The sequence below is a fragment of the Zalophus californianus genome, chromosome 4, assembly GCF_009762305.2.
Source record: "Zalophus californianus isolate mZalCal1 chromosome 4, mZalCal1.pri.v2, whole genome shotgun sequence".
In the NCBI taxonomy this organism is placed as follows: domain Eukaryota; kingdom Metazoa; phylum Chordata; class Mammalia; order Carnivora; family Otariidae; genus Zalophus; species Zalophus californianus.
Window position 1 is genome coordinate 70,079,876 of NC_045598.1, and position 27,324 is coordinate 70,107,199.

The 27,324-nt window shown below is 35.7% G+C and overlaps 1 protein-coding gene across 13 annotated transcripts in view; it reads right to left on the reverse strand.

The window, feature by feature from the left end:
* The window catches only part of TTLL7 (tubulin tyrosine ligase like 7), a 151,443-nt gene that overhangs the window by 35,387 nt on the left and 88,732 nt on the right, over positions 1–27,324 (reverse strand). For 12 of the 13 annotated variants that reach the window (XR_003516795.2, XR_004820044.1, XM_027575269.2 and 9 more), the window contains 6 exons: positions 26,762–26,897; positions 19,105–19,191; positions 14,253–14,448; positions 10,517–10,722; positions 9,380–9,514; positions 7,360–7,440 (listed from right to left, as the gene is read on the reverse strand). Coding sequence is in view for 11 of the 13 variants with exons in the window: in XM_027575269.2 (XP_027431070.1) it covers positions 7,360–7,440; positions 9,380–9,514; positions 10,517–10,722; positions 14,253–14,448; positions 19,105–19,191; positions 26,762–26,897 (841 nt within the window). In the remaining 2 variants the exon portion in view is untranslated. Of the gene's footprint in view, positions 1–5,721; positions 5,812–7,359; positions 7,441–9,379; positions 9,515–10,516; positions 10,723–14,252; positions 14,449–19,104; positions 19,192–26,761; positions 26,898–27,324 lie in introns of all 13 variants that reach the window. The other variant, XM_027575291.2, reaches the window with a different exon arrangement.

The following is a 27,324-nucleotide window of genomic DNA, read 5'->3' on the forward strand; positions in this document are numbered from 1 at the left end:
CACTAGTCTGACCTTCCTCCCCAACCCTCCTGCCCTCCCTTCACCACTGTCAGACCCAAATTGCAGTCTGAAGGCTCTTCCTATCCACTTGAACTCTCCCTCTCTCTTTTATCTTTCTTGGGTATTTTCTTTTATAAATCTCTTTCACTTCTAATTCTATCTTACGTCTGCTCACCAGGAGACTGAACTGACACAGCCTTCCAATGATTACTATCATCCCAGCCAAAAGAAGGATAGATCTGACTAATCCACATCTAGATTAGACTAACTAATTAGTAAATTAGTTAGGTCTTTGGCCTTCTAAATAGGTAACTTTTTATAATATCTAATTCTACATTCCACAGCTGACCCACATTCTAGGTTTCTTTCTGTTTTCTTGGATGCTGTTTTGGCTTTATAATAAGCAATAGCACAGCGATAGTCAAATAAATGGTTAATATATTACAACCCAACAAACAATTTTTTACACCTCATTTCTACATATTCTACATAAAATAATTCTACATATGAAGAATTCTTAGTACAGTATCCTCCCCTTCTCTGCGGATTCACTTTCTACGGTTTCAGTTACCCAAGGTCAACCACTGTCCAGAAGTAAATGATCCTCCTGACCTATTGTCAGATCAACAGTCACCTCCTAATGCTGCATCCTTCGCTTCACTTCATCTCATCACGTGGGCATTTAATCATCTCACATCATCACACGAAGAAGAAGGGTGAGTACAGTACAAGATGATATTTTGAGAGAGACCCATATTTTCATAACTTTTATTACCACATATTGTTATAATTGTTCTATTTCATTATCAGTTATTGTTGTTAATCTCTTACTGTGCCTAATTTATAAATTCAGCTTTACCTAGCCTTAGTAGGAAAGAAATCCTGCATTTCGTACCTTCCAGGGCAAGAGTACCCTCCCATATGATGTCTCACTTCTTCACAAGAACACTCCAATACTTAATGTTACAAATCTCAAAGAAGTTCTGAGAAGTTACCTGCCCCAAGTAAAGGGCAGAGGCAGTAGTGAACTCAAATCCATGTGACTACAAGTCTAGTACCTCTTTGCACTATTTAATATTAACATATAAACATATATATAGCTTTTAAAAAGTTTTTTCAATGCACTTTTCAACTCATTATTATATTGGCTCTCATGTTGCAAGAAAAAATATTTCAGTCAGTCATTCTCTGATCCCACTTTACCTCTGATTTTATCTGAAATAAACAAGACTGGGAAGAGGTAGAGAAAAAAAATATTTATATATATTATGACATAATATATATACACACATAGAAATCAGACAAACATATTTAACTTTGTCTCAATGATTATTTTCACAATATATCTCTATACTTATCCTATCTGGGCTAAATTTTAAGTATTTCACTTAATTCATTCTAGTGCTACTGATTAAACGAACAAAATGTAAAAAAAAAAACAAACAAAAAAACTCCCAATTAAAAACTCTTTGTTTATGTCAGAGCTCAAGACCTCTACTACTGGCTGGCCTGATGATTTGCATTCATGATGTGTGTATTTGTTATGCTTCTTTTTGTGAGCATGGGTGAAAGAACCTATAAACTTGGCAGTGTTAATTTTACATAACGGGAAAGTTTTCCAGAAATTAATTTCCTTATTATTCAGATAATTACTCATGGGTGAGAGCTCTTCACTGACCTTTGCTTAAAAGGGGAGGAATGCCATCGCACAATGAATGCTGCTGAAAGCTGCCTTCTGTTCCTTTTCCTAGGAGCGTCCCACCTTCTACCATATATCTGAGAAATTAGAGTCTGTTTTGGAACATGGTCTTAAAGAACAAAATGGTTGAGGGAAGAAAAGGAAATGCAGTGATCATAACCACAGCAAGAAAATCGCCACAAATAAGTTGCAAGTGTGTAAATTCTGGGCTTTCCCTTTCTCATCGTAGCCCAGCCTACCATCCCTTAGTCAGCTTTTAGGGCCTCGGGGAAAGTCCGCAACTTGGCAGGATAAACTTGCTCTAGTTAAGATCAGCCCTTACTGCTTAGAGAGTCAAAATTCAAGCTACAGATATTTCTGCCAAAAACCAAACTGTCTATTAAATTACCTACGTAGAAGTTTTACTTAATTGCGTGGGTAGTCTAAACTATGGGAACTTAACAAGCTTTGTATCGAAGATGGGATGTCTTACTACTAATTTTTACAAAGACAGAGGATATATAGTACTTTTGGTTTATGCCAAAATGGAAGAAGCAACAAAAGGGCTAAAAGAAAAGGTAACTAGGTATATAAGTTGTACTAAACACCATGCCCCTTCACACTGGTGCTTCTATTCCTATAACGTAACAGTGTAGGATAAACATGGAGATGTGGAGGAAAGGATTACACAAACATAACTCACTCCAAATATTCTTAGAGTAAATCAGTAGAGGAGAAATAGATACTGGCAAAAGTACTTGCAAGTAAATTTATAAGCAATTGTTTAATTTTACTCAAAATTTATAAACCAAATTGAAGCATAACAAGCCTAAAACATGAAACAGTTTCTTCCAATTCACAAATATAACTATGCACACACATCATCTGATCATCCCATACAGTGTTCATCAGACCTTCTCAAACCGCATGTAAAAAACTAGAATGACAGTGTCTTAATTTGTTGTTGCTGTTCAAATAAACATACATCACTAGTGAAGAAAAATGGAAGCAGAAAGAAGCTGGCCTGCCATTGACAAGAGTTCATAAAAGAGTCTAGAATTGAATCAACTTAATAAATGTTTATAGAAATCCTCTTACAGGTGACTACAAAGTAAGACAAGCCCCTGGTTTTAGAGAAGTGGAAAAAAATTAGTACAAAAACCTCTCAAGGCAGATCATAAGTACAAATAAGTACAAAATACCATGAGGATTTAGAATAAGGAAAGTTAACATCTGATTGGAGGGGCGGGGAGTCCAGACAGGCTTCACAGGAACGCCTGTGTCTCCCTGTCATTCTGCCATTTTTAAAAAGATTATTTTAACATGAAAGAAATATAGAGAAATATACAAAAACAAAAAGAAAAATGACACCAAATGTCACCACTTTCATTTCCCTGGCTCAGTAAGTCTACCTACCCTATAGAAAAACAACATCTTAACAACTTGGTACCTAATTTGCAAAAATTAAAAAAAAATTTTTTTTGAATAGTACATACACATAAGTCATTTTTAATTTTTTAATAGTATTTTAATAAGTAGTATTTAATAAAATAGTATTTTAATAAAATAGTATATACACATAAGTCATTTAAAATAGGACAACACATATTATTGTACGACATGACATGTTTGTTTAATTTACTATCTTGATCTCCTTTTTGGCTGGCATATAGAAGGGATAAAGTTGACAGAGGCATTGCTTCTTCGATGCCTTCAATGCCCATGGCAATGATGACCTTACTGGACATTCTTGCAAACCCTCTAATGAAGTTTTCCAGCGAGAAGATAAATGAGAAAGTTCTTACCTAAGAACATATTTAGAAGGCCACCCCTGGTCTGCCTAGCTCCACACTGTCAACTACAGTAGCCACTAGACATATTTGGCTTTTTAAATTTAAATTAATGAAAATTAAAAGTTTAGTTCCTCAGTCACAATAGCCACATTTCAAATGCTCACTCAGTGGCCACATGTGTCTAGTGATCACTGTATTGGACATCACAAATAAAGAATATGGCCATCTTTGTAGAGAGTTCTATCAGACCACATTCATAGCCAATCAATCTTTTTATTTCAGCTGGCTAGAGAATGGAAGTTAGTGACAAAGACTACATGGGTGACTAATGGAGAAGGAAAATGAAGGCCACCCAAATCTGGAAGGCTCCCGCTGTACTAAGGTGATCCACACATAGTTGGCACTTATCACTCTGAACCCAGAATGCCTCTGGACATTTGAAAAGGGACACCTGAGAGCTGATGTGCTCATGGCCTCCTGGTGATGGCTTACTGATTGTATCCTTCACTCATGATTAGTGAAGTTTGGCTAATTTTACTAATGTATGCTTGTTTCATATGTTACAAGTCATAATCCTGTGCTATCTCTCAGGTTAAGATCTATGATTCCAGCATAGTATTCAATTTAATGCAACTGAATAATGTGGATGCACTATAATTTATTTAATCATCAATCTATTGATAAGGCATTTAGGCTGCTTCAGATGTTTTGCTTTCACAAATACCACTGCAGTGAATGCTCATGTATGTCAATCTATCATATACTCAGACAGTTGTTCTGTAGGATAGAATGCTGAAAGTAATTTTGCTGAGTCATAAGGTTATGAACATTTGTCATGTTAATAGATACTGCAAATCACTGTTCTAAAGAGTTGTACCAATGTATTCTCCCTCTAACAGTATAGCAAAGGCTCTTTTATCCATACTATTTCCATCACTGATATTATCTCTTATTAATTTTTGCCAATATGACGGTTTTTACTTGCTTTTCTTTCATCACTAGTGAGGCCAGGATCTATTTACATGTTAATTGGCTATTTGAAGATCCATAAATTGTCTTTTCATGGCCCTTTTATGTACTTTGCCATTTTATTTATTAATATTTATAGGATAGTTTGTCTTTTGCTGGTTGATTTGTAGGAGGTTTTGGTTTATTGGTGTTACTTTGTGTTTTATGTGTGGCAAATATCTATCTTCCTCAATACCCCTTCCCCCATTCTCTTCACAGCTGTTGCTTTTTAATTTGTTTTAAAGTTTTCATGTAATCAAATCTGTCAATATTTTCTTTTAAGTCTTCTGGGTTTGAGGTCTTTCTTAAGAAGTGGTTTCCCCCATTCTAAGATTACAAACATATCCTTTCCTTTTAAACTTTTAATATTTTCTTTTTTTACATATAAAGCTATAATCCACCTGTAATTTATTTTTGCATATAGCGAGAGATAAAACTCCAACTTAATTTTCTTACAAATAGGTAGCCAATTGCTTTAGTATCATTTAGGAGGAAAATTATCTTTTTCTCCACTGCTTTAAAATGTCACATTTATCATGTATTAATGTCTTATAAACACTTTAATCTGTTTCTGGACTATTTTATTTTAATTAGCAACTTACCTACAGTCTTCCACCTTCTAGATTACAAAAAGTACATGGACTTGAGGAAATTTAGGGTTCCAATTCTAATAAGTCCTTATTTTAATCAATCAAGGCCACAGTCAGTGACTTGGCAAACATGTATTCAGGACTTATAGTATGTTTTCAGTCTACCTCTGTCCCAGCTTTGCTATACCCTCCTCGATGGCAGCCTGGTGTTTGGCACGTGGCAGAGCACCAAGTAATTATTTGTTGAATGTGTTAATGCGAAATTGTGAGTTTACTTCACTCAGATAAAAGTATATACTTTAAAAGTCATCATTTGATCAGTGTCAACTTTCAGCTTATTAGCAATAAATCTTAGAAGAGGAAATGATAGCTTGCATTCCTGAAGGAATACAACTTCATTAAAGCTACTAAAATAATATACCTCCTCCAAAATGATGTTGCAATGCACTTGATGGGCTGCTCAGGCTGCTGGCCACCCCCCTCTCCTGTCCAAGATGACTATCACATACATTTTACCGTCTCCTTCAATCCCTAAAAGCCCCTCCCCATCAGAAGAAGACCTTTACACCTTCCCTCCACGATGCCAGACCCTGCCTTCCCTCCTGCTAGAACAAATGCTCCTGGTTAGGACAAACCGTCCCAGCTTACTTACACAAGGATTTTCTATCACCTCTCTTTCCTGTGCCAATCCTGTCTTCTAGATCATTTTCATCAGCACACAAACAACTGCAAATATCTTCATCTTAAAAACAAAACAAAACAAACAAAACCTTGTCATTAACCCACATCGCTCTCAGCTACCGTATTTTCCCTTTCCTCTACAGCAAAACTCCTTGAAAAAGTGCCTGTGCTGGCTGGGCTTTTTTTCTCTGGGCCTTTCATCCTTTGGAACTAACTCCACTCAAGTTTTACTCCCTACCATTCCCCAGAATTGTTATGATTAGGTAACTACTAACTTCCACATTGCCAAAAATAGCAGTCAAGTCTTCCTGCTCATCATACAGCTCCTAGCAGCCACAACCGACTCCACTGATCACTCTGTCCTTAAAATAATTTCCTAATTTGGTTTCAGAGACACCCAGTTCTCATGGTTTTTCATGCCTCACTGGCTGCTCCTTCTCAGTCCCCTTAAATTAACTGCCTTCCCCCAACACACACACACACACACACACACACACACACACACACACACACACACACACCCATCTCTGGTTTCTACATGTAGAAGTGACGCAGGTCTCAGTTCCTGAAGCTCTTCTCTTTTCTGACCACACTCACTCCCGAGGTAATCATCCAGTCCCACCAGTTTAAATATCCTGGTTGACTCTTAAATTTTCTATCTCCATACACAACCTTAGCTCTGAACTGAAAAACTCATATATACAACTACATACTCAATACCTTCAATTGGATGTCTAATCAATATATCAGCCTTAACAAGTCCAAAACCAAAATCAAAGTAAAAGGAAACAATAGTAATAATGGCTGGAAACCCCTGCTTTTCCCCAGTCTCTGCCCATTCATTTACCACCCTAGCTAAGCAACCATTAGCTCTTGCCTCCATCACTCTAAAAACCTCCTAGTTGCTCTCTACTTCTATTCTGCTACATTCCCTCTCCCCCAGTTCTATTCTCTAAGCTCTCGTGATCCTTTAAATTGTAAACCAGACCACATAACTCTTCTGCTCAAAATTTTCCAGCAACTTCCCATCACTTGGAATAAAACCCATGGTGTTTATACAGCCTCTGAAGCTGTGATCTGACCCCTGCCCATGTACCCCACTTCAGTGTTCACCACTTCATTCTTCAACGCCAAAGGCCAACTATCCCATACATGAGGGAATGAAATGCTTTCTGTGCCTTGTGCACACATCAAGCTGACTTGTGACTCAGGGCCTCGGTAACTGCTCTCCCCACCTCCTGATACATCGTACTTGCAGGGATCTGCACAGCACTATTCCCTCTCTGCTCTAAGGTTACCATCTCCCTATTTTTCACCCTCATTTATTTTTCTTCCTGGTACTTAAAACTACCCTACATTCTAGTACATATTGTTTATTATCAAACACTGTAACTAAAATATAAGCTCTATGAGACGATGGGGCTTTTCTTAAATTCATTTTTTTAATCTCAGAACCTAGAACAGTACCTGAAACATAGTAGCTGTGTAATAAATATTTGGTAAAGAAACGAGTAAACAAATAAACATGAACATAGTTTGATTATGAATATGGCTTAATGATCTTAATACATAACCCCAAAGGGCAAACCTATTTGTTGGCATTACTCACTTTCCGTTGTTTTACAGAGTCCAATTTTATGAGCCAATATGAAGCCACTTTTGTTTTATGATACTTCCAGTTATCAATGATCTGTTTGGGGGGAGAAACATTAAGAAATTTAATCTAAAATTTTCCTCAAAAGTAACAAAGAGCAAATGAATGGGTTGAAACCAATTTTATTAATTTGTGAAACAGAAGCACTGTAATACCACTTGCAATAAAGAATGTCTACTTTCATAAAGACATGTGCAAAGATTTCTAAGTTAAAGTAAAGAAGCCATCAGAATCCAAAGTTTTCTCTTCTTGATATAAAAAGCACACAGTCTCTAATAAATGGAAGTCAAATGTCTTCGGGTACCTAGGATTTGGGAAGTAGCCCAAAACACAGATTTTCCATTTTAATTCCAAGGGCTATATTTACCACATCACCCTATATAATAACAGAATATTGAACAATACATTAGAAGATAGCCTATATGTAATCAGGGTTCTATTATGCCTTTGTTTTGTTTTTATTGGGTTTTTATTGTTACAAATCTGCAAAATTTCCAAATATATATTCCAGTAATATATACTGTAGCAAACAAATTAAAATATTTGCTGCATATAGTAAACAACCTAATGTCTTATATAATTATCCATTATATTTTACTAATTATATAAGCCGATTCTTTATAAAACAATCACATCAGCCACAAATATTAGTTCTACTTTCTGATTATCTAATTTTTCTCCTACCTGATTCAAAAGGTTGGTATATAACCAATATCTCTAAGAAATATACGTAAAATGGTACAAATTTTTGTCTTTACCTAGAAAATAACTTGATTGAATAAAATAACATGTAAATAAAAACACATCTACATAATGCTTTACAACTAATGTTAATTTTTCCTCCTTTCTCCTTGATGTAACAAATATCAGCTCGTTTGTAAGTAAGATACCATTTTCACTTTTTAAAATATTCATATAACAAAATAATGTAAAATATTTGGGGATTTTGCTCATAACTATGTCATTACAAAATAGAAATTGCCACTATTAATTTTTTAAATTAAGAAAGTTAAATTTTTGTTATTATTTGTTGTAGGACTTTTTGGTTTGTTTGTTTCGTTTCAGAAGGACCGTTGCTTCAGACAGGTCTAAAGTAATGATAAAATGTGAAACATGCCAAGTGCATCATTCTGGTTCTTATCCTACAACTGGCCACTAGATGGTGCCTTCTCCTCTGGAACAACAACAGCAACAACAAAAACAAACCAAAACAAACCAAAAAAAACCCACAACTAAAAACCAAAACCAAAACCCCAAACAAAACTAAACAAAACAGGGAAACCAGAAAACAATCTTCTGTTACTGAGGGATTACCTAGGAATGTCAATTTGAAACAGATGTTTAAATAAAATCAATCTCTGAAGGAATGCTCTTTCACCAGAAATATCTGAATAACTTGGAACTTCTTTCTAAAATAGGAGTAAGTCATTGACTTTAATGTGAATTTTCAGGACTGTGTCATTTTAGAATGTTCCACTGGGTGGTGCAAATGTGTTTATAAGAAGAAAAACACCCCCAACATAAGCCATTTCACAATTTGACAAAAACCATTCAAGGTATCACATTCAAATATTCTTGACATTTCATACCCAGGGCCCTATTTTTTTTTTTCATTGCAACTCAAACCATGTTAGATCCTTCTAAATCTTTACAGAAGGAGGTTTAACTTTGAGATTTCTTTCATCATTAAGAACAGTAATTATTCTCACTTGAAGCAATTGCATCATTAAAATAAGACTAGACACTAAAAGATACTTTGCATTACTGATTACGTGATCTCACTGCTCATGAATCATAATAATTAATATAACCCCTGTATTTTCTTGAAGTTTAAGGTTGAAAAGGAGGTTGAAAAGAACATCAGTTAAGTTTACCATGTCATTGAGAATAATGCCATCAGGAAATAAATTTTAATATTTTAAGAAGAATAAAAAGTTGCGAGCTCCTTGAAATTTTGTATACATCAAATACTCACATCTTCTATCAGAAGTAATGATTCTGCATCTGATTTTCCTGGAAACCGGATCTTCATGTCCTTGAGGACAAATAAGGTCTGACTCGTTAGATCGTCTTCTTGTTCCTTTGTTCTCAGTTGCCGCAAAGACTCACTCTTAAATTTGAAAGAATACAGATATTTGGAGGGGGTCTTATTTCATTGTGCCACTATAATCTGAAAGATATTTCTAGGTAAAAATGATGTACTTTTAATTAAAAAAAAACAATGAAAAAGAAAATAATTTCTTTTACATTTACTCTTAGGGTTAACTGGATATGATTTCCCAAGAGTGTCTTTCACTTCCACACAGTTATAGTTTATTTAGCTCAAAATACTAAAATAAAAATATAAGTGTTTAAAAAAAGACTTCCTGGTCAGTTCATTTGTTACATATACCCTAGGCAATTCTTGATTAGAAAAAATAATTATTGATTGTTACCAAGTGAAATTCATTCATTTATATTTTCTAAACTCTTCTATTTGGGAACATCATTCACATTAAATAAACAAATTAAATAAATCCCTGGCCTATGTGAGGGTACAAGGAGATATCTATTTGAGCATCTACAAGTAAGCCTGGTTGCAAAATAAACTCGCTGACTTCTTCAACACGAATCTCTGGGATTCATGCTAAGGAGAGAATGATATATGTTAATTTAAATATAAAGAAAACATTATCAACAATGTTAATACTTCAGTGCTCTAAAGCTAATTTATCAATGGTTTGTTTTTTTAATCTATTAATCAGGAGTCCCATTAAGGAAAATTTACCGTCCAACAAATTTCCCCAAATTTACAGCTGTACTGCACAATACACTGCAAGATTATATACCTACTCAGATAAAATTCAACAAAATTATCCTACACCATCAGCAAATGGAAAATAAAATGCTATTCTGTGTCCATCCTCAAGTTCTATGATATAGTGGGGTCTGCTTTTTAAGTTACAGGTTAAGATAGATGAATCATCCAAATTCCAGAAGACCGTGAGCTGAGTTACAGAAAGGACCTGGGGTGCAATCTGTCCTCCTCCCATCCTCCCAGCCAATCCCTTGCCGTCTAAATCCTGAGGATAGTGCTTCCTGTAATCTCAGAGGAGCAAGATCAGTGACTTACCATCTGAGAGTTAGGAGAGCTGGCATCATTAGTGTGAGGCAGATGCCTCATGTAGGAGGAGGCACGGTTTAAAGAATGTGACCGGGACCCTGAAGTTGGCCGGGATGCTGGTATCACTTGTTGCGCAGAAAAGGGGCGGCTGTCCGCGCTGGAAGGTGACTGAGAAGAGATGGACCGAGGGCAACTGACTGAGCGCCTAATGGAGCCTATGATAATGGAGAGGAGGGACAGTACAGTAGCAGAGTTAGTAAGTTTCCTACTGCATCAGATTTAAACTAACAATTAGACCACATGGTAGCAAAACAGCAATAAATGTGAAAGCACAGACATCATCACGAGAATATGAGTTTGAAGTTAATTCTTCAGCTTAAACAGTAAATTTGGTGCAGAACCCCTATCATGTATTAAGGATGGTTACCATGAGAACAATTTTTTAAACAGTTCTGTTCTTGAAACATGACATAAAGGAACCAGAAGAAAGGAAAACTAACATTTACAGAGCACCTTCTATAAGCCAGGCACCTTGCTAGGTGCTACACTTTCATCTTAATCCTCACAGAAACCCTCTGAAGTAGGAATCTGCATTGTCTGGAGGCTCAGAAGAAGAACTTTCTCAAGATCACATGACGAGAAAATGGCCAAGCTCAGGTTTAAGTCCTGACCTATATAATGTCAGTATCCTCCCTTTCTTTCTAAAGCATGATGCCACCTACTATCTTTGCATTAGACTGATCATTGATTAGAATCCATGTATAGGTTAAAAATAGAATATTTTATAGCAAGATTCATAGGGAGGGATGGAAAGGAGTCTAGAGAGTGGCCAGAATAAATGGATGTTATAGAATTTAGGGCACGTAAGGAAAAAAAAAAACAGTAAAACAGAAGAAAGACATAAAGATTATCCTAATGGAGTTTAAATATATAATTGCTATTACAAGAGTAGTAGTAGACAGGTAGTCTTCTTATTCACAGGAGACAAGAATGAAAAAAAAAAAAACCTAGATTTAAATTCCCATAGTAGAAGATTTAAGTCAAGAAAAAAATGTCTAGGTCTAGAGGGTTGTTATCAGAACAAACTAGGGAAAACCAAAGAATATCTTCCCCAATGAATAGTGAGACCATTTAAAAAAGAGAACCAACTGTTCCAGGTAAATTTTGATTCCTGGCATAGGAATATCACTCAATATCTTCAACAGTTATATCCTTTTCAGTTCATTTTGTAAATACCCTCTGTTCTATATTCTCTCTCTGCTTGGGGAATACATCAATCTTCATTAATTAAATAAATTAATAAAACTCACATGAAGGCAGGTTGAATACCCAAATATTTCTCTTCATTAGCTGTTGAAAAAAATTTAAACCTTTATAAAGGCAATGGACATTGCCTTTATATTTAGGGATGTATTTCTATAGGATATTTTGAGTCGATGATAAGCCTAATACCATTTGGTTCTGGTGAGTATAAAAAATATACTCATTAAAGCTATAAAAGATGTTTAAAAAAAAAACCTTCCACTTGTTCCAATTATTAACTTTCTCCTGAACCTAAAAGTCACATCCAATTTTTTTAAAGGACTATACTTCTAGAAAAGAGCTGTGTGAGGAACATATCACTAGTCAATATGCTACTAGGAAAACACAAAAGCATGTGCTACTACCTACACCTTGGTTCTGCTCTCTTTAAGGGCTTAAGGTGATAGTTTGGACATGTATAACCTGATCACAGGTGCAGAAGGAAAATATCCTTTCTCTTGAATCACGACAGATTCCCATTTTTCCCCTGCATACACTGGAAATTCAGACAGAATAATTAAGTCACTAGATACGCCAATAATATTTAGGCAGACGAGCAAAAAATGGTTGTAACCTGCATATACAAGTTATGCGAGAAAAATATTTCATATAGTTTTATATATGAACACCTTATATCAACCCAAAATATATCTTTGAAACTATAACAAGTGTAAGTTTCCTAAGTTAGCTCTCTACACCAGAAAATGTTACACATAATCTGGATTTTGTCCCATCATTAGCATCACTTTGGAGAGAAAGCTCAAGGAGGGTTTATGGCTATGGTATTCCTCAGTGTAATATTAAAGAGAGAATATAAAACAAATGGAAACCTTTGTGGTAATTCCTAATGACTATAAAAATAAAATATAACTAATAAGGAAGAAGCTATATAACTGAGCTAAGTTAGCTTTAAAATGTGAATTCACACTTAAAAACATTTTTAGTGCACTATTTTTCTGATCTCAATTTATTTTTGGTCTGAGAACAAAGAACAATGTCAGAGCTATAGAAATCTTGGCAACATTTTCGCAACCCTACCCTCATCCTCTGTTGGCTTGTGCTCTTAGGGATGCACACCTTACACAAGGGGTTAAACAACCAATGAGATCTGGACAAGACAATGTCAGCTTCCAAAAGAGAAACAGAGCCATACTTTCAGAGACATGCTGAAAGTACTTAAGGCATCTTTAAGGAACAAAGGAAGTAATTGATAAAATAGCTTGCAAACTCTAGAACAGGTGCTCACAATAGACATCTTAAATGAGTAAATAAATAAATGAAATGCAATATAATACATTATTTCCCCTCCAAACACATGAACTCTCAAAGACAGGAACATTAGCATGTATCTTTATAAAACAATTCAGTAAAAGAAAGTAAAGGAAAAGGAAAAGAAAGAATATTAAAAGTCTTCATGATAATTTGGGAAGAGATAATTAAAAGTCTTCATCTGTTTGTGCTGCATTCCTTGTGGCATTTTGCCATAAGTATGGAATGCCAGGTTTGAAGCACTCTCATTACCAGAGAACTAATGTATTAAGTAAACCAGTGCTGGAGATCAACGAAGGATCACAGTTGTGTTTATTGCGTGACTGAACTGGTCCCTCTCGTGGAGCCCTGGGACAATGGAGGACGAGGCAGAGACAGGAGAGGGGTTAAGAAAAGCCTTGCCTTGGAGGCAGCATGGGGAAAGAGGGATCCAAATGAGCCTGAGAAAACAGCAGTACCACACTGGACTTCGGGGGATGAAAGAATCGTGGACACATGTGAAATCAAAGAAGGAATGAGTGACAGAATGGAGGAGAGAGAAAATGTGAAAAGAAAGGAAGAAAGAGAAAAGAAGAAGGCAGAAGGGAAGCCAACAGAGCAGCTGGCTGGTTACTGTCCGGAATACTTGCTGTAGGTATCCCAAAAGTCCTCACTTAAGCGCTTAGCCCTGATGAAAACAGGAGGGAACAAAACTTCAACTATTTCACAATTGCGCGGCTCACAGAGAGGTTCAAGTCAAATGCCTGGAGAGATACACACATTTTTTAAGAAGAGGTGAGCATATAAAATAAAACTGGTGACCAAAAGGGAGGGAAAGCGGGGGGAGAAGGAATGAGGGAACATAACTGTCTTAAGAGAGAATGCAGCCCGCAGATCAGCAGCCATGAGGCCCATTTCACAAAATCCATGCAACAATCCAGGACATCACAAAAACTATGAAATAGAGAAGAAAGGACTCGCAGAGATCCTTCATTCAGCCTGTTTGTTTTCCATGTGCAGCCCCTGGAAGGGATTGTGCAGTGTGCCCAGGTCAGGTGAGGGAAGGAAGTGGGATGGAGTCCAGCTCCCCTCACACACGGCAAGGGTTCTTGTGGCCCAAGGTTTTTTATTGAGTTCAGTAATTTCCATTCCATAATTCTTCACATAACAACGAAATTAGAAGAAATTAACTTACTGGATTGTTGAATTAATTTGTAGTTGTTGGACTGTTTAAGGTTATACGTAACTTGCTTTTCTCTGTTCTTATTTTGGTACTCTTCGTTCTCATCCTCGGGTTCTGAAGCGCTGCGGCTGCTGTCGTAACTGCTGTCGCTGCTGTAGTATTTCTGTCTTTTCATTACCTCAGAGCTCTCAGGCATGGAGGATAGAGGCTAAACGAGAGGGAAATGGGTTCTCCTGTCAGAATTCACAACGCTCCTAATAAATTATTAGCATGAGGAGTTACTATTCTTAATTTCCCGCTTATGCTTGCTGCTTTTCACCAAAGCCTGAAAACCCCCCAAAGCATGACTGCTACCAGGCTGCCTTTGGCCTGCCGTGCTAGCCACTGATGGTTCTGCTTCGGCCAAATGGTCCTTCTTCAATGCTACAGAGCTCAGTCGTGATGAGGAAAATGCTGTTTCTGCGTGATTTGAGGAAATGACCAGAGTACCCACAAAGAATAACAAAATAAAGTATTTGAGATGAAAATGAAAATATAAAAATCAGAGACGTAATCAGCTTTTCTTCATTCCATACAGAGAGATTACTCATTACTCATCAAAACGCAGAGGTGTACTTTTGTTGTATCACTGATGTGCAGTCACTGTGTGTGTGTGTGTGTGTGTGTGTGTGTGTGTGTGTGTAGCTTGTGAGAGAGAGAAGAAGAGAGAAGGGTGGGGGCGGGGAGAAGAAAGGCAGAAAGAGTAAGAAAGCAGCAGCCAGTTAAACCACGGCCAGTAAAGGAGCGCCTGGTGGCTCAGTCGGTTAAGCGGCTGCCTTCCGCTTGGGTTGTGATCCCAGGGTCCTGGGATCGAGCCTCGCATCGGGCTCCCTGCTCAGCAGAGAGCCTGCTTCTCCCTCTGTCCATCCCCCTGCTTGTTCTCTCTCTCTCTCAAATAAATAAATAAATAAATAAAATCTTAAAAAAAACCCCACTGTAAATAAAATAAGATGAATTACTGTAAGTATAGTAAGGCCACATCATTAAACACAGCCTATGAGCCTATCCACTCCGATAATGTGTAACCCAAAGCAAGGTATTCCTCGCATGTCTAATTTGCTGTGGATATTTTTCCAAATAAAAATTTTTAGTTAATTGTCTACTTTCCAAATTGGTTCTGAACAGCACGTGCCTCTTCTCGTAGGATTTCTAAATCTGACATATAGGTCTGGCCATAATGGAGGAACACTGCTCTTCATTGCCCATGCTACATAAAATAAGTGGTATCATGTAAAAGTCAGCATGACAAGAATTTTTGGAGGCTAGGTGCCATGTAGAAGGGTAAATCTGTAATGATTCAAAATGCCCTGCTGTTATGTTCCAATATTTCCATTAGAATTACTTGTCTCCAAACCTCCCAATCAATGTGTTTCCAAGGATGCCAGCCCAGGGAATAAAAGATAAGGGAAGTAGGCCAGCTTCACTTCAGAAAGAATGTGCACAACCAAGAACAAGACATTTTTATAACGTAGTCATTTTAAGAGACTATTTATTATACAAACCATACGCCTCTTACTCCTGCTGGAAAAGGCTCCTGTAGCTATACACTAGATTCTTGTTCTCTGTTAAACAAAAGTGCTTTGATGCTAGCATACACCATCATGAAACCCTTGGTTACCATGGCATTTCACAGAAATAAGGTATATCTTCTCATGTATCGGTGTAGGATGAAAGATAAAGAGAGAAACAGCATTTCATGAAGTGCCTGGAAGACACAGTAAGCCAAACCATGATCCTCTTAAAGTCACCGCCTTTGCAAAGGGTGAAAAATAACCAAAGAAAGCAGGAAAAGAAATTTAATGCACTACGGTACCAACTTGTATTTCAAAGTATGTTTTCCTTTTGATAGTCTAATATTTACTGAGCCCTAACACTGTTCAAAGAGATATGCATAAAAACACTGACTAGTACACAATCATGGAAGAGTTTGATAGTCTTGGGGAATATGAATTCTAGAGGAGGCATGTTTCTTCAGAAGTCTCGCAGACCCCAAAGAAACAGTGGCACAACCAGGCTTGCTAGTAGTGTCCTCTTACACGTAGGCAAACAGCTTTAGGGGTTCTTAAAGAACTTGACTACATAATGAGTTATTTGATCCTATAAAGAATCACTAAGGGAAACAGATAGCTGAACCTTTGTGTCATATACGCATTTGGGACTTTTTGACCAACAAACTGTTCAAGCAATAATTAATAAGAAGTTATAGCAGTGTGAACTTCAAACAGTACCTTAACTACAAAATGGAATTTGTAAATTGGCATTGAGTTAGGACACAAGCCATACTACTAATTTTATGTCCAATTTTATTATGAACTGGGCCATACATAATAAATATGTAAATAGCATAAAGATTAGTATGTCCCTACCACCTAGCTGAAAAAAAAGAACAATGCTAATAGATAATACTTTATGTGGTATTTATTATTTATATAGCTAATTAATATTTCTTAGTTTCTCAAATAAGTGAAAAGTTATTATTTCTCCTAGTACAAGCTTCATTTAGTCGTCACTATCTTCAATTATTCTTCTACCATAAATACACTGGAAATTAATGTTTACCATATGATATCATCCCTCTAAAAATGAAAGGCTGCTTTGAAGTTTGGCTCACCCCAGATCCTCAGTGTGAAAGTGAAGAAACCTTCACTAAAATCTGGCAATTTAAACAATACATAGCTGAAATCTATTATGCATTAATATCATAAACAAATGTATCCTTATGTTCTAGTACACTATTAAAATCTTAGAGTACAATACTTCAATAAATTAGCCTATTGAACATTTTAAAATTTCCAAAAGTTCACTCTAGTTTTCCAGAGCACAACTTCATCAATCATTTCTATATTAATTAGTGCAAATTAAGTTAAAAGTTATAAAAATGCTTTTACTTCAGACTGATTATACAGCTTTCAACAATTTTGAAATATTACCAGCATTAATACCTACAGAAACTAGTCAATTCATTTCATTTCAACAAATACAGATAGTTTCTACTCTTGCCTAGAATAAGAAGGGTTGAAAAAAATATACAATGTGAATTCTGCCTTCCAGGAGCTTATATTTTTATTTGGATGATAAGCCTTATTTAATGAAGCAAAGTATGATAGACAGCTGTTTCAGGGCCTTTGCATTTGCCATTCTGCCATAAATATTGTGCCCCTAAGTTGTCTCACAACTGGTTTGCCAAATTGCAATAATTAATACACAAAGCTTAGAACCTATTCACTTTTACAGATACTCTAAAATATATTAGAGGCATTAACTGCACTGTCCACAATTCTTCAGTATAAAGCACATATTTCAGAAGAACGGTGCCTGACATCCAAGGTCTCTGATCTCCACCAGATACATATCTTTCGCCAGGTTCATCTTGTACTATTTTACTCCCAGGAACCTTCCATATGAGTGATACCAAATTCTTTCTTGTTTCTCCAATACTCTATGCAATGTCACACCTCCATGTGCTTGCCTTAAGTATTCCCTCTACCCTGAATATCCTTCCCCGGCTCCTAAATATTTAGAGCACTAGTCATTTTTTTTTTTAAGACCCAATTCCAATGTCACTTCCTTTTGTGGCCAGCCACAGTCTACCAATCCCTTTTTTCTCTATGTTGTTGTAGCACTTTCCACTCCCTTTATTACAGCACTTGCCACAATATACCCTGGACTTTGGTTCACCTATCTGTTCTTCCACTAGCAAATGAGGTCCTTGTGGACACATTCAACAAATTTAACTAATGGCTTTTGATAACCTGCTAAGTACTAAACACTGTGCAAGGTGCTAGAGATGACAATATGCTTCCTACCCTCAAAGTACTTACAAGTTCATTCTAAAGCAAACATGCACACAATTGTCACGAATGCTCTTAAAGTGTTATTTGTAGCACAGCAGAATAAGCAGAAGAAGGAAGAGCTAAGTCTAACTAGGGGAGTGAGGGAAGATTTCACAAAGGCAGCAATGGTTCAGCTGGATTAGAAGGCGATCTGTAATCAAGCAATGAATGGATAATTTTTTTTTAAAATAGCCAAGATTTTGCAAATTCACCATTTTCCTACTGTACTACCAAAGCCTTTAACATATAAAAAAAGGAACATGTAGATCATCACTAAAGAGAGGGTGAAGGTAAAGCAAACACCTGCACATTTTTGCTTGCATGAGAGCTTTCTGTTTATTCCTAGAAACCATACCTATTTTAACTAACATAATTTCAATGTTACTGGGTCAACAATAAGTGGCCCCCCATAAGGATTTCCAGAGTCATGATTTGCCTAACTGTAATGCTACACATCTCTGATAATTGTATGTCTAGAAATATGAGAAAAATGTAATACTGAGTATAGAATAAGGGTACTAGTTTTAAGTCCCTCTTAGTCCTAACTCATAGGGTTTTCACGAGCATTAGGGAAAGAATTAAAAAATGAGGAAAACTTGGAGCGCCTGGGTGGGCTCGGTCAGTTAAACATCTGCCTTTGGCTCAAGTCATGATCCCAGGGTCCTGAGACTGAGCCCCAGATCGGGCTCTCTGCCTCTGCTCAGCAGGGAGCCTGCTTCTCCCTCTCCCTCTGCCTGCCACTCTGCCTACTTGTGCTAGCTCTCGCTCTCTGTCAAATAAATAAATAAAACCTTTTAAAAAAAAATTAAAAATGAGAGACACTAACATAATAAAACTTCTCCTGAGTGTATCTCCTAATTCTATCTGCACTGGACACATAGTCCATACAGTTCCTTGAAAGTGGCATCAGTCATTCTTACAGTAAGAAAAGGTAAAATCAACTGTACTTAGTAGCATCTACTTTGATAGTAAAGAATGTACAGGAACAGCACCTTTGGTCCTCGAGGCTTGGCAGTTTTGCCCATCAATTTTTCATCGTCAATTTCACATTGTTCCAGAAGATCCAAAATATCTTCTTCCTTAAAAAAAAATATTAAAACTGTGATCACTAATGGACTCTAGAATTTTTCCAAGATCATTAATCTCCATAAATTAGTGTGCAATAAGGAGTCCTGGAACTATTTAATGAAGATTGCTCAGATCAAATGAGAAATAAAGAGTTATGGAAAAATCTCTTGAAGAAACCTTCACTAAAATCTGGCAATTTAAACAATACATAGCTGAAATCTATTATGCATTAATATCATAAACAAATGTATCCTTATGTTCTAGTACACTATTAAAATCTTAGAGTACAATACTCCAATAAATTAGCCTATTGAACATTTTAAAATTTCCAAAAGTTCACTCTAGTTTTCCAGAGCACAATTTCATCAATCATTGCTATATTAATTAGTGCAAAATAATATTATGACTTCAGAAGAAAATTGATGATTGGCCTAATAGTTTCATTTGGAACAATCTAATGTTAGTATTTGGTAAATGGTACAATTTAAGGTAACTCTTTCAAAATTTTAACTATTGTGCAAGAGTATCTTTAGAACTTTATGAAAGATTTTCATTCTATGGGCATAATACTTGCTCTTCTAGAGTCACCGTGATGTCAAGGGGAAAGTTATAAAAACATATACTGAAATAGATTTTGAGCAAACCAGAGCAAATAGAGTATAATAGCTACTCTGAAAGAGGTATAATCAATAGCTTCCTTGAGTTATTTATTCAACCTATAAAAATACCACATCTCCATTTATATATTTATGACATATTTCAGTCTCTTATAAAAAGATTTTTGAAGAAACTAGAAATCTTACTGTGCAATGGAAATTGGTAAAATAAGTTACTCTCCATCCCAATCCAACAAAGCTTAGCTATTAAAATACCAAAATACTTTTGCTATAATGTTTTGATTAAATAATAATTCTACAATGAATTCCTGTGACAGCAACACAAGATAGTTAAAAAGAAACTCAAAGAGTTCTGTTTCTGCTGAGGAGAAAGATCATAATAGATAATACTTTCATTATAGGAGCTAGAAAAAGATAAACTAAATAATCATTTTTTTTAAGACATCAGAAAACTGTAGATAAAAAGTAATGTAAAATAAACTAAATACCAGAGGGGGAAAAGTTCTAGGTAAGCAGATATGAGTAGCCATTTTCTACTTTGGAATCATTTGTCAAGTCTGCACACAGATGGGCAGAGACCACGTCTATAATAGGCTGGGATAAAGAGAATCTAATAGAGTTTTCCATGGTCATGTAGGCTAGTGTAACATCTAGAACCGCCCCACAGAGCTTGTTCTCTTCACCTGCTGGGTCTCTTTGACAGCAATTTTAGTGAGCATGTAGAGGAGTAGGAAGACAGAGAGGAATGTGAAAGCCAGTAATACTCCTCTGTAGTCTTACAGTTTTTAGATACCAATAGAAAATGAGGTCTGTAATAAACACTGAATAAATTTCATTCTTCGGACACTTGAAACAAGACAGTACACTAAAACTACCACAGCCCATACTGGACCCAGTTCAACTTTTCTTTCTTTTTTTTTTCTTTCTTTTTCTTTTTTTTTCTTTCTTTCTTTCTTTTTCTTTTTTCTTTCTTTCTTTTTTTCTTTCTTCTTTCTTTTTTAATAGAAATAAATTTGACATATAACATTGTGCAAAGACACATTTATATATTTAATATGATTGTCAGTGTAGTAATAGTTAGCTTCTCCAATACATCGCATAATTATCATTTCTGTGACTGGAATAATAAATATCTGTTCTCTTAGCAAGTTTGGTGATTAGAAGGCAATGTTGTCTATATACACTATACTGTACATTTTATCTCTAAGACTTATTTACTAGTAGTTGCAAGAATGTATCCTTAAACAATCTCCTATCCCCCCACACCTGAACCCTGGTAACCACCATTTCACTATTTTTATGAGTTTGGCTTTTCTGGATTCCACATAAAAGTGAAATCCTATAGTATTTGTCTTTTTCTGTCTGACTTATCTCAATTAGCCTAATGTTCTCAAGGTCCATCAATGTTGTCACAATGGCAGGACTTCCTTCTTCCTCATGGCTGAAAATACTCCATTGTACATATATACCACATCATCTTTATCCATTCATCCATTGACAGGCGCTTACATTGTTTCCAAATCTTGGCTACTGTGAATAATGCTGCAATAAACATGGGAGTGAATTTATCGCTTTGATATCCTGTTTTCATTTCCTTTGGGTATAACCCAGAAGTGGAATTGCTGGATCATATGTTAGATCTATTTTTAACTTTTTGAGAAACCTCCATATTGCTTTCTATAGTGGCTGAGTCAACTTATATTCCCAAACTAACAGTATACAAGGGTTCCCTTTTCTCCACATCCTCACCAACACTTGCTATCTCTTGTCTTCTTGATGATAGCCACTCTAACAGGTGTGAGATGGCACTTCATTGTGGTTTTGATTTGTATTTCCCTGACGATTAGTGATGCTGAGCATTTTCCCATGTACCAGTTGGACATTTGGATGTCTTCTTTGGAAAAAAATGTCCGTTTAGCTCCTCTGCCCATTTTTTAGATTCTTTTATGTTATCGTTGGTATACAGTTGCATGAGTTCTTTAAATATTTTGGATATTAAGCCCTTATCATATATATGGTTTGCAAAAATGTTCTCCTGTTCTGCAGGTTGCCTTTTCATGTTGTTGATTATTTCTTTTGCTGTGCAGAAGCTTTTAAGTTTGATGTAGTTCCACTTCTTGATTTTTGCTTTTGTTCAACTTTTCTTTGGCTGAAAGTGATTAGCCCCTTACCTTAGCACCCTGAAAGAAGAAAGATATACCTTTTTTTGGAGAAAATAATATCAGTTCAATTTTAATAATTCTTTTATAGAAACTGTCAAATAAAAATTGTAGGATATCCAAAATAAGAAAATGTGACCCATGATAAAAAGGAAAAAAATATTTTAAAAAGCAGGTCCTTATGATCCAGATGTTAAAATTAACAAACAAGGATTTTAAAATAACTACTACATACGTATTAAAGGAAATTGATGAAAAATGAAAAAAAGGAATGAAAGATGCAGAATTTCAAAAGAGAAATGAGATTTTAAAAAACCAAATGGATAGGGGCATCTGGGTGGCTCAGTCGGTTAGGCGTCTGCTTTTGGCTGAGGTCATGATCCCAGGGTCCTGGGATCGAGCCCTGCATCGGGCTCCTTGCTCAGCAGGAAGTCTGCTTCTCCCTCTCCCACTCCCCCTGCTTGTGTTCCCTCTCTTGCTGTCTCTCTCTGTCAAATAAATAAATAAAGTCTTAAAAAAAATGGACATTCTTGAGTTGAAAAATATAATAAAAAATTAAGAAGATATTATGACAGACTGGGCAGAGCAAAGATATGTCAGTGGAAATTATCCAAACTGAAGCACAAAGAAAGGATAAAGAAAGGAAAAATAGAACAGAGTATCAAGGAAACACAGGATGCTGTCCAATGACCTAATATATGTGTAGTTAGAGTCCCATAAAGAGACAAAACCAAAATAATGCAGCAGCAATATCTGAAGAAATAATGGAGGAGAATTTTCCAAAACCAATGAAATACTAAATTAAGCCAGAGCTTCAAGAAACTGAGAAAATTACAAGCAGGATTAATACAAAGAAAGTCACACATAAACACACCAAAGTCAAAATGCTAGGGGAAAAAAAAGCAGCCAGGGAAAAAGACATATTACATTTAGAAGGAAAACAAAAATAATGATGGTTGAATTCTGAATAGGAACAATAAGAACCAGAAGAAAAATAAGTGATATCTACAAAAGTGCTGAAAGGAAAAAAAAAAAAAAAAGCCTGCCAAGATAGAATTCTATACCCAGTTAAACTCCACTTAAAAAAGACAAAATGAAAGAGAATTTCTGACCAAAAAACAAGAGAGACTAAAAATTAATCAAAACATTTATGCTACAAGGAATATGAAGTACTAAAGAAAGTTTCTTCAAACTGAAGAAAGATAACCCTTGTTAGAAGCATAAATCTGTATGACAAAATGAAGAACACAAGAAAGGGTATATATGTGAGTAAATAGGAAAGGTTAGTTAGAAAACTATTAAAGACCACTGATTGCTTAGACAATACTAACAATGTATTCTGAGGTTTTTAACATAAGTAAAAGTAAAATATATGTTAACAACACAAAGTCAGAGGGAGGGACTAAATGAAACTAAACTTATGATCCTTAATTCAAGGATCCTTAATTCAAGGAAGGTTATTATCATTTAAGGATGTATACTGTAATTTCTTTTAAAAAATATTATGCTGCAATATAACTAAAAACCAAAAGAGAAGATAAAATAGTATAACAAAAAATAATTTGTTTTTCCAAAAGAATAAAGGGAGCAATGAAAAAATAATGAACAAATGGAATAGAGAACAAAGAGCAAAAGGGAAGACATAAACCCACCTATACCAGTAAATGTGTGAAATGATTAAGAGACAGATAGTGTCAGACTGAATTTTAAAACAAATATCACCCAACTACAATGGTATTTACCAGAGATATTTTAAATATAAGAACACAGATGAGTTGATAAATGTCAAGATATGTCATTGAAACAGTAGCCATAAGAAAGAAACTAGTTGGCTACATTAGTCGCAAAAAGTAAACTTATGACACGGGATATTATTGAAGGGAAAGGTAAATATTTCATAATGATAAAATAGAAAGGATGAATTCATTAGAAAGACACCTTCATAACTTCAAAGTATATGAAACAAAAATCGACAGAACTAAATCCACAATGACAGTTGGAAGTTTTTAACAGTCTCTCTCAGTAATTGCTAGAACTAGTTGGCCAAAAAAATCAGAAAGGATATAGAATATTTGAACAAGACTAATAGCCAAATTTACTTATGACATGTATAAAACTCTATAACCAACACCTGTAGTAGTAGCACATTATTTTCACAAACACTTGGAACATTCACAAAATAAGTACTCTATTGAGTTAAAGCAAGCATCAATTCATTTTACAATATTAAAATCAGAATGTTTTCTAAACTAGAAATTTTTAACAAAAATAAAGCAAGAAAGTTTTAATGTATGGAAATTAAGCAAAAAACTTCTAAATAACCAAATAAAAACCAGAAATTAATTTAGAATGGTAGTTAATAAAAATATAATATGTAAAAATTGCTAGATATAAGGGCAATATACAAAAAAATCAGATGTTTACATCCTGAAAACAAATTTAAAAATGAAAAATTTTAAAAACTGTATTACTGGCAATAGTAGCAAAAACATCCAATACTTAGCAATAAATTTAATTACAGATGTGCAAAAACTATACACCAAAAGCTATAAACACAGCAGAGTAATTAAAGACTCAAGTAGATGGAGAGATATGCCATATTTATGGATCAGAAAACTCAGAACTGTTAATTCCTCAGTACTGTTAATATTACTGTTAATATAGATTCCTCACAGTCCCAATTAAAATCCAGCAGCTACTTTGTAATACAAAAATTAATCAAAATTTAAAATCAAGTCAATTCTAAAATGTGTATTGAAGCATAAAGGACCTAAAAAGGCCAAAAACAACAGTACTGAAGATAGTGTGTTATTTGTATAAGAAGAGGCTCACAAACCAATGGACCAGGGCAGGCAAAGTTGTGACATTTAAACTAGATTTTGAAGAAGATAAGGAAGAAGGGAATTAAGATTCGAAGCCTATTATGTGACAAGTACTTTAAGTAGACTATTTTAATTAACCTCAATTTTATTTTTATTTTTTTAAAGATTTTATTTGTTTATTTGACAGAGGGAGACACAGCGAGAGAGGGAACACAAGCAGGGGGAGTGGGAGAGGGAGAAGCAGGCTCCCCATGGAGCAGGGAGACCAATGCAGGGCTGGATCCCAGGACCCTGGGATCGTGACCTGAGCCAAAGGCAGACGTTTAACGACTGAGCCACCCAGGCGCCCCTCAATTTTATTTTAACCACCAACTTGTCAAGTAGAGTTTTAATACTATTGTATTAGTAATGAGCAAACTGTTGATCAAATAGTTTAGTCTAAGGTTACATAATTAACACATGGGGGACCTGGAATTTGAATGTAGGTCTATCTGGCTCCAAAATGCCTAGGTTTTCTAGCAGAAAAAGTACGATTAGGGGAGAAGATGAAACTGATGCGGTATCCACTGGAGAGACAAATAACAGTACAGAACAGGTGATGGAAAATGAACAAAGGTCTCCTACTGTCTTGATCAAGAAAAACGAAAGGTCCACAGAATATAACTCTACTGGTGGAAACGTTTGTGTATGTCAAAAGAAAGACTTTTGGGGGAAAAGAACATTGAGGTATACATTATTCCTTCTGCTTCTGTCTCTTAGGTGTAGCCAGTTCAAAAGTGGCTCTATATCTTGTTGCAGAATTTAAGTGAAAAGAGACCATAGCAAAATCTATCTATAATGAAATTTATCATTTTTGAATCACTCAATATAACAGTGTATACAAGAAATGAGAGGTTATCACTGTAGTGAAATGTCCAGTAATATAAAGTACAATTTAATGAGTCCACATAAACTTACTTGTCCAATGGGACTTTAGGAAGCACAGTGCAAGCACAGGCTTGATTAGCACTTGCACACTGGGTTTGTCCTCTTGCAATGCTTCCTTTTGAAACTCCAAGCTACCATGTTATGAGATCTGGCTACCTTGCTAAGAAATCATGTAAAGAGGGCACCTGGGTGGCTCAGTTGGTTGGACGACTGCCTTAGGCTCAGGTCATGATCCTGGAGTCCCGGGATCAAGTCCCACATCGGGCTCCCTGCTCAGCGGGGAGTCTGCTTCTCCCTCTGACCCTCTCCCCTCTCATGCTCTCTATCTCATTCTTTCTCTCAAATAAATAAATAAAATCTTTAAAAAAAAATCATGTAAAGAGAAAGAGACATTGAGCCAGCTCCCCAGACGTTCCAGCTATCTTAACTGAGACACCAGACATGTGAGTGAAGACTTCCTGGATTTCCAGCCCCAGTTGAGCTTCCAGATAAATGCAACTATGATTCACTCCAAGCAGGCCAAGCTGAAGAACTACTCAGCTGAGCTCAGCCAAGATTACAGAATATGAGCAAGTAAATGGTTTATTATGCTACAAAAGACAACTGGTAGACATTTCGATAAAGAGCTTACTGTGTGTGTGTGTGTGTGTGTGTGTTTTAATTATTTCTCATATGACAGGTCTATGCAGGATATCAGGGGAAAAATACTGTATAATATTAGTTACAATCCAAATTATGAGAGCATTGCAAAACACTAGGTTAATTCAATGGATTTTTTTTATTCGAGTTACATATACACACCTCTGTAAAAAGACATGTTATGATGATAGATTGATATTACAACATAATAACAACATTCTCTACAGAATAATTTGTCCTGTTAGACATCTTATTTATGAAATCACGGTTGGTTATGAAATGCTACCAACTGTTAAAATAGAAGGAAAGTGCATCTTAAAACAAATGTTTTTGTATGTGGGACTAAGGTGGGTTGTTTTTAAAGACATATCATTTGGCTTCATTCATTTTTCTCTTTATAAACATTCATTCCTTTACCTTCATCCTTTTCAAAGGATTATTCAGCTCTCGCTGGAATGAAGCTGCTCTCCCTGAAAGGAAGGTCTGAAAGGCAACAGCCAACAAATTTTCGTACTTTTCAAGCAGAGTTTTATCTTCAGGAGGATAAATTCGTCTACAATAAATCAGATAAACCAACTAGTTTAAAAGAAGCTATTGCAGTGCAAGAGTTAAGTTCAATTACATAGATACTCCTTGACCATCTACTCAAGAAGTATGGTCTACTCAAGGAGTATGGTCCTAAAGTAACTGGCCAGTTACTTTACTAGGTGCTAGAAATAAAGATGAATGCAGTTATAAGAAATTCACGCAAATTTTCATCAGTTACCTACACAAATTAAAGTTTATCTAGAGAATGGGCATTAAACAATGAGGCTCCATAAATCATAGTATAAGGGTTTGGTTGTGGAGCGGCGGTTGGAGAATTGCAATCGGGCATATTGAAGAAATATCTTCATGGGAGAGAGCAGGTGATGAGGGATAAGCTGGAAGTGTGCAATTACGGTGTGGTTACTGACATATACAAGAATACAGGCGTTCAT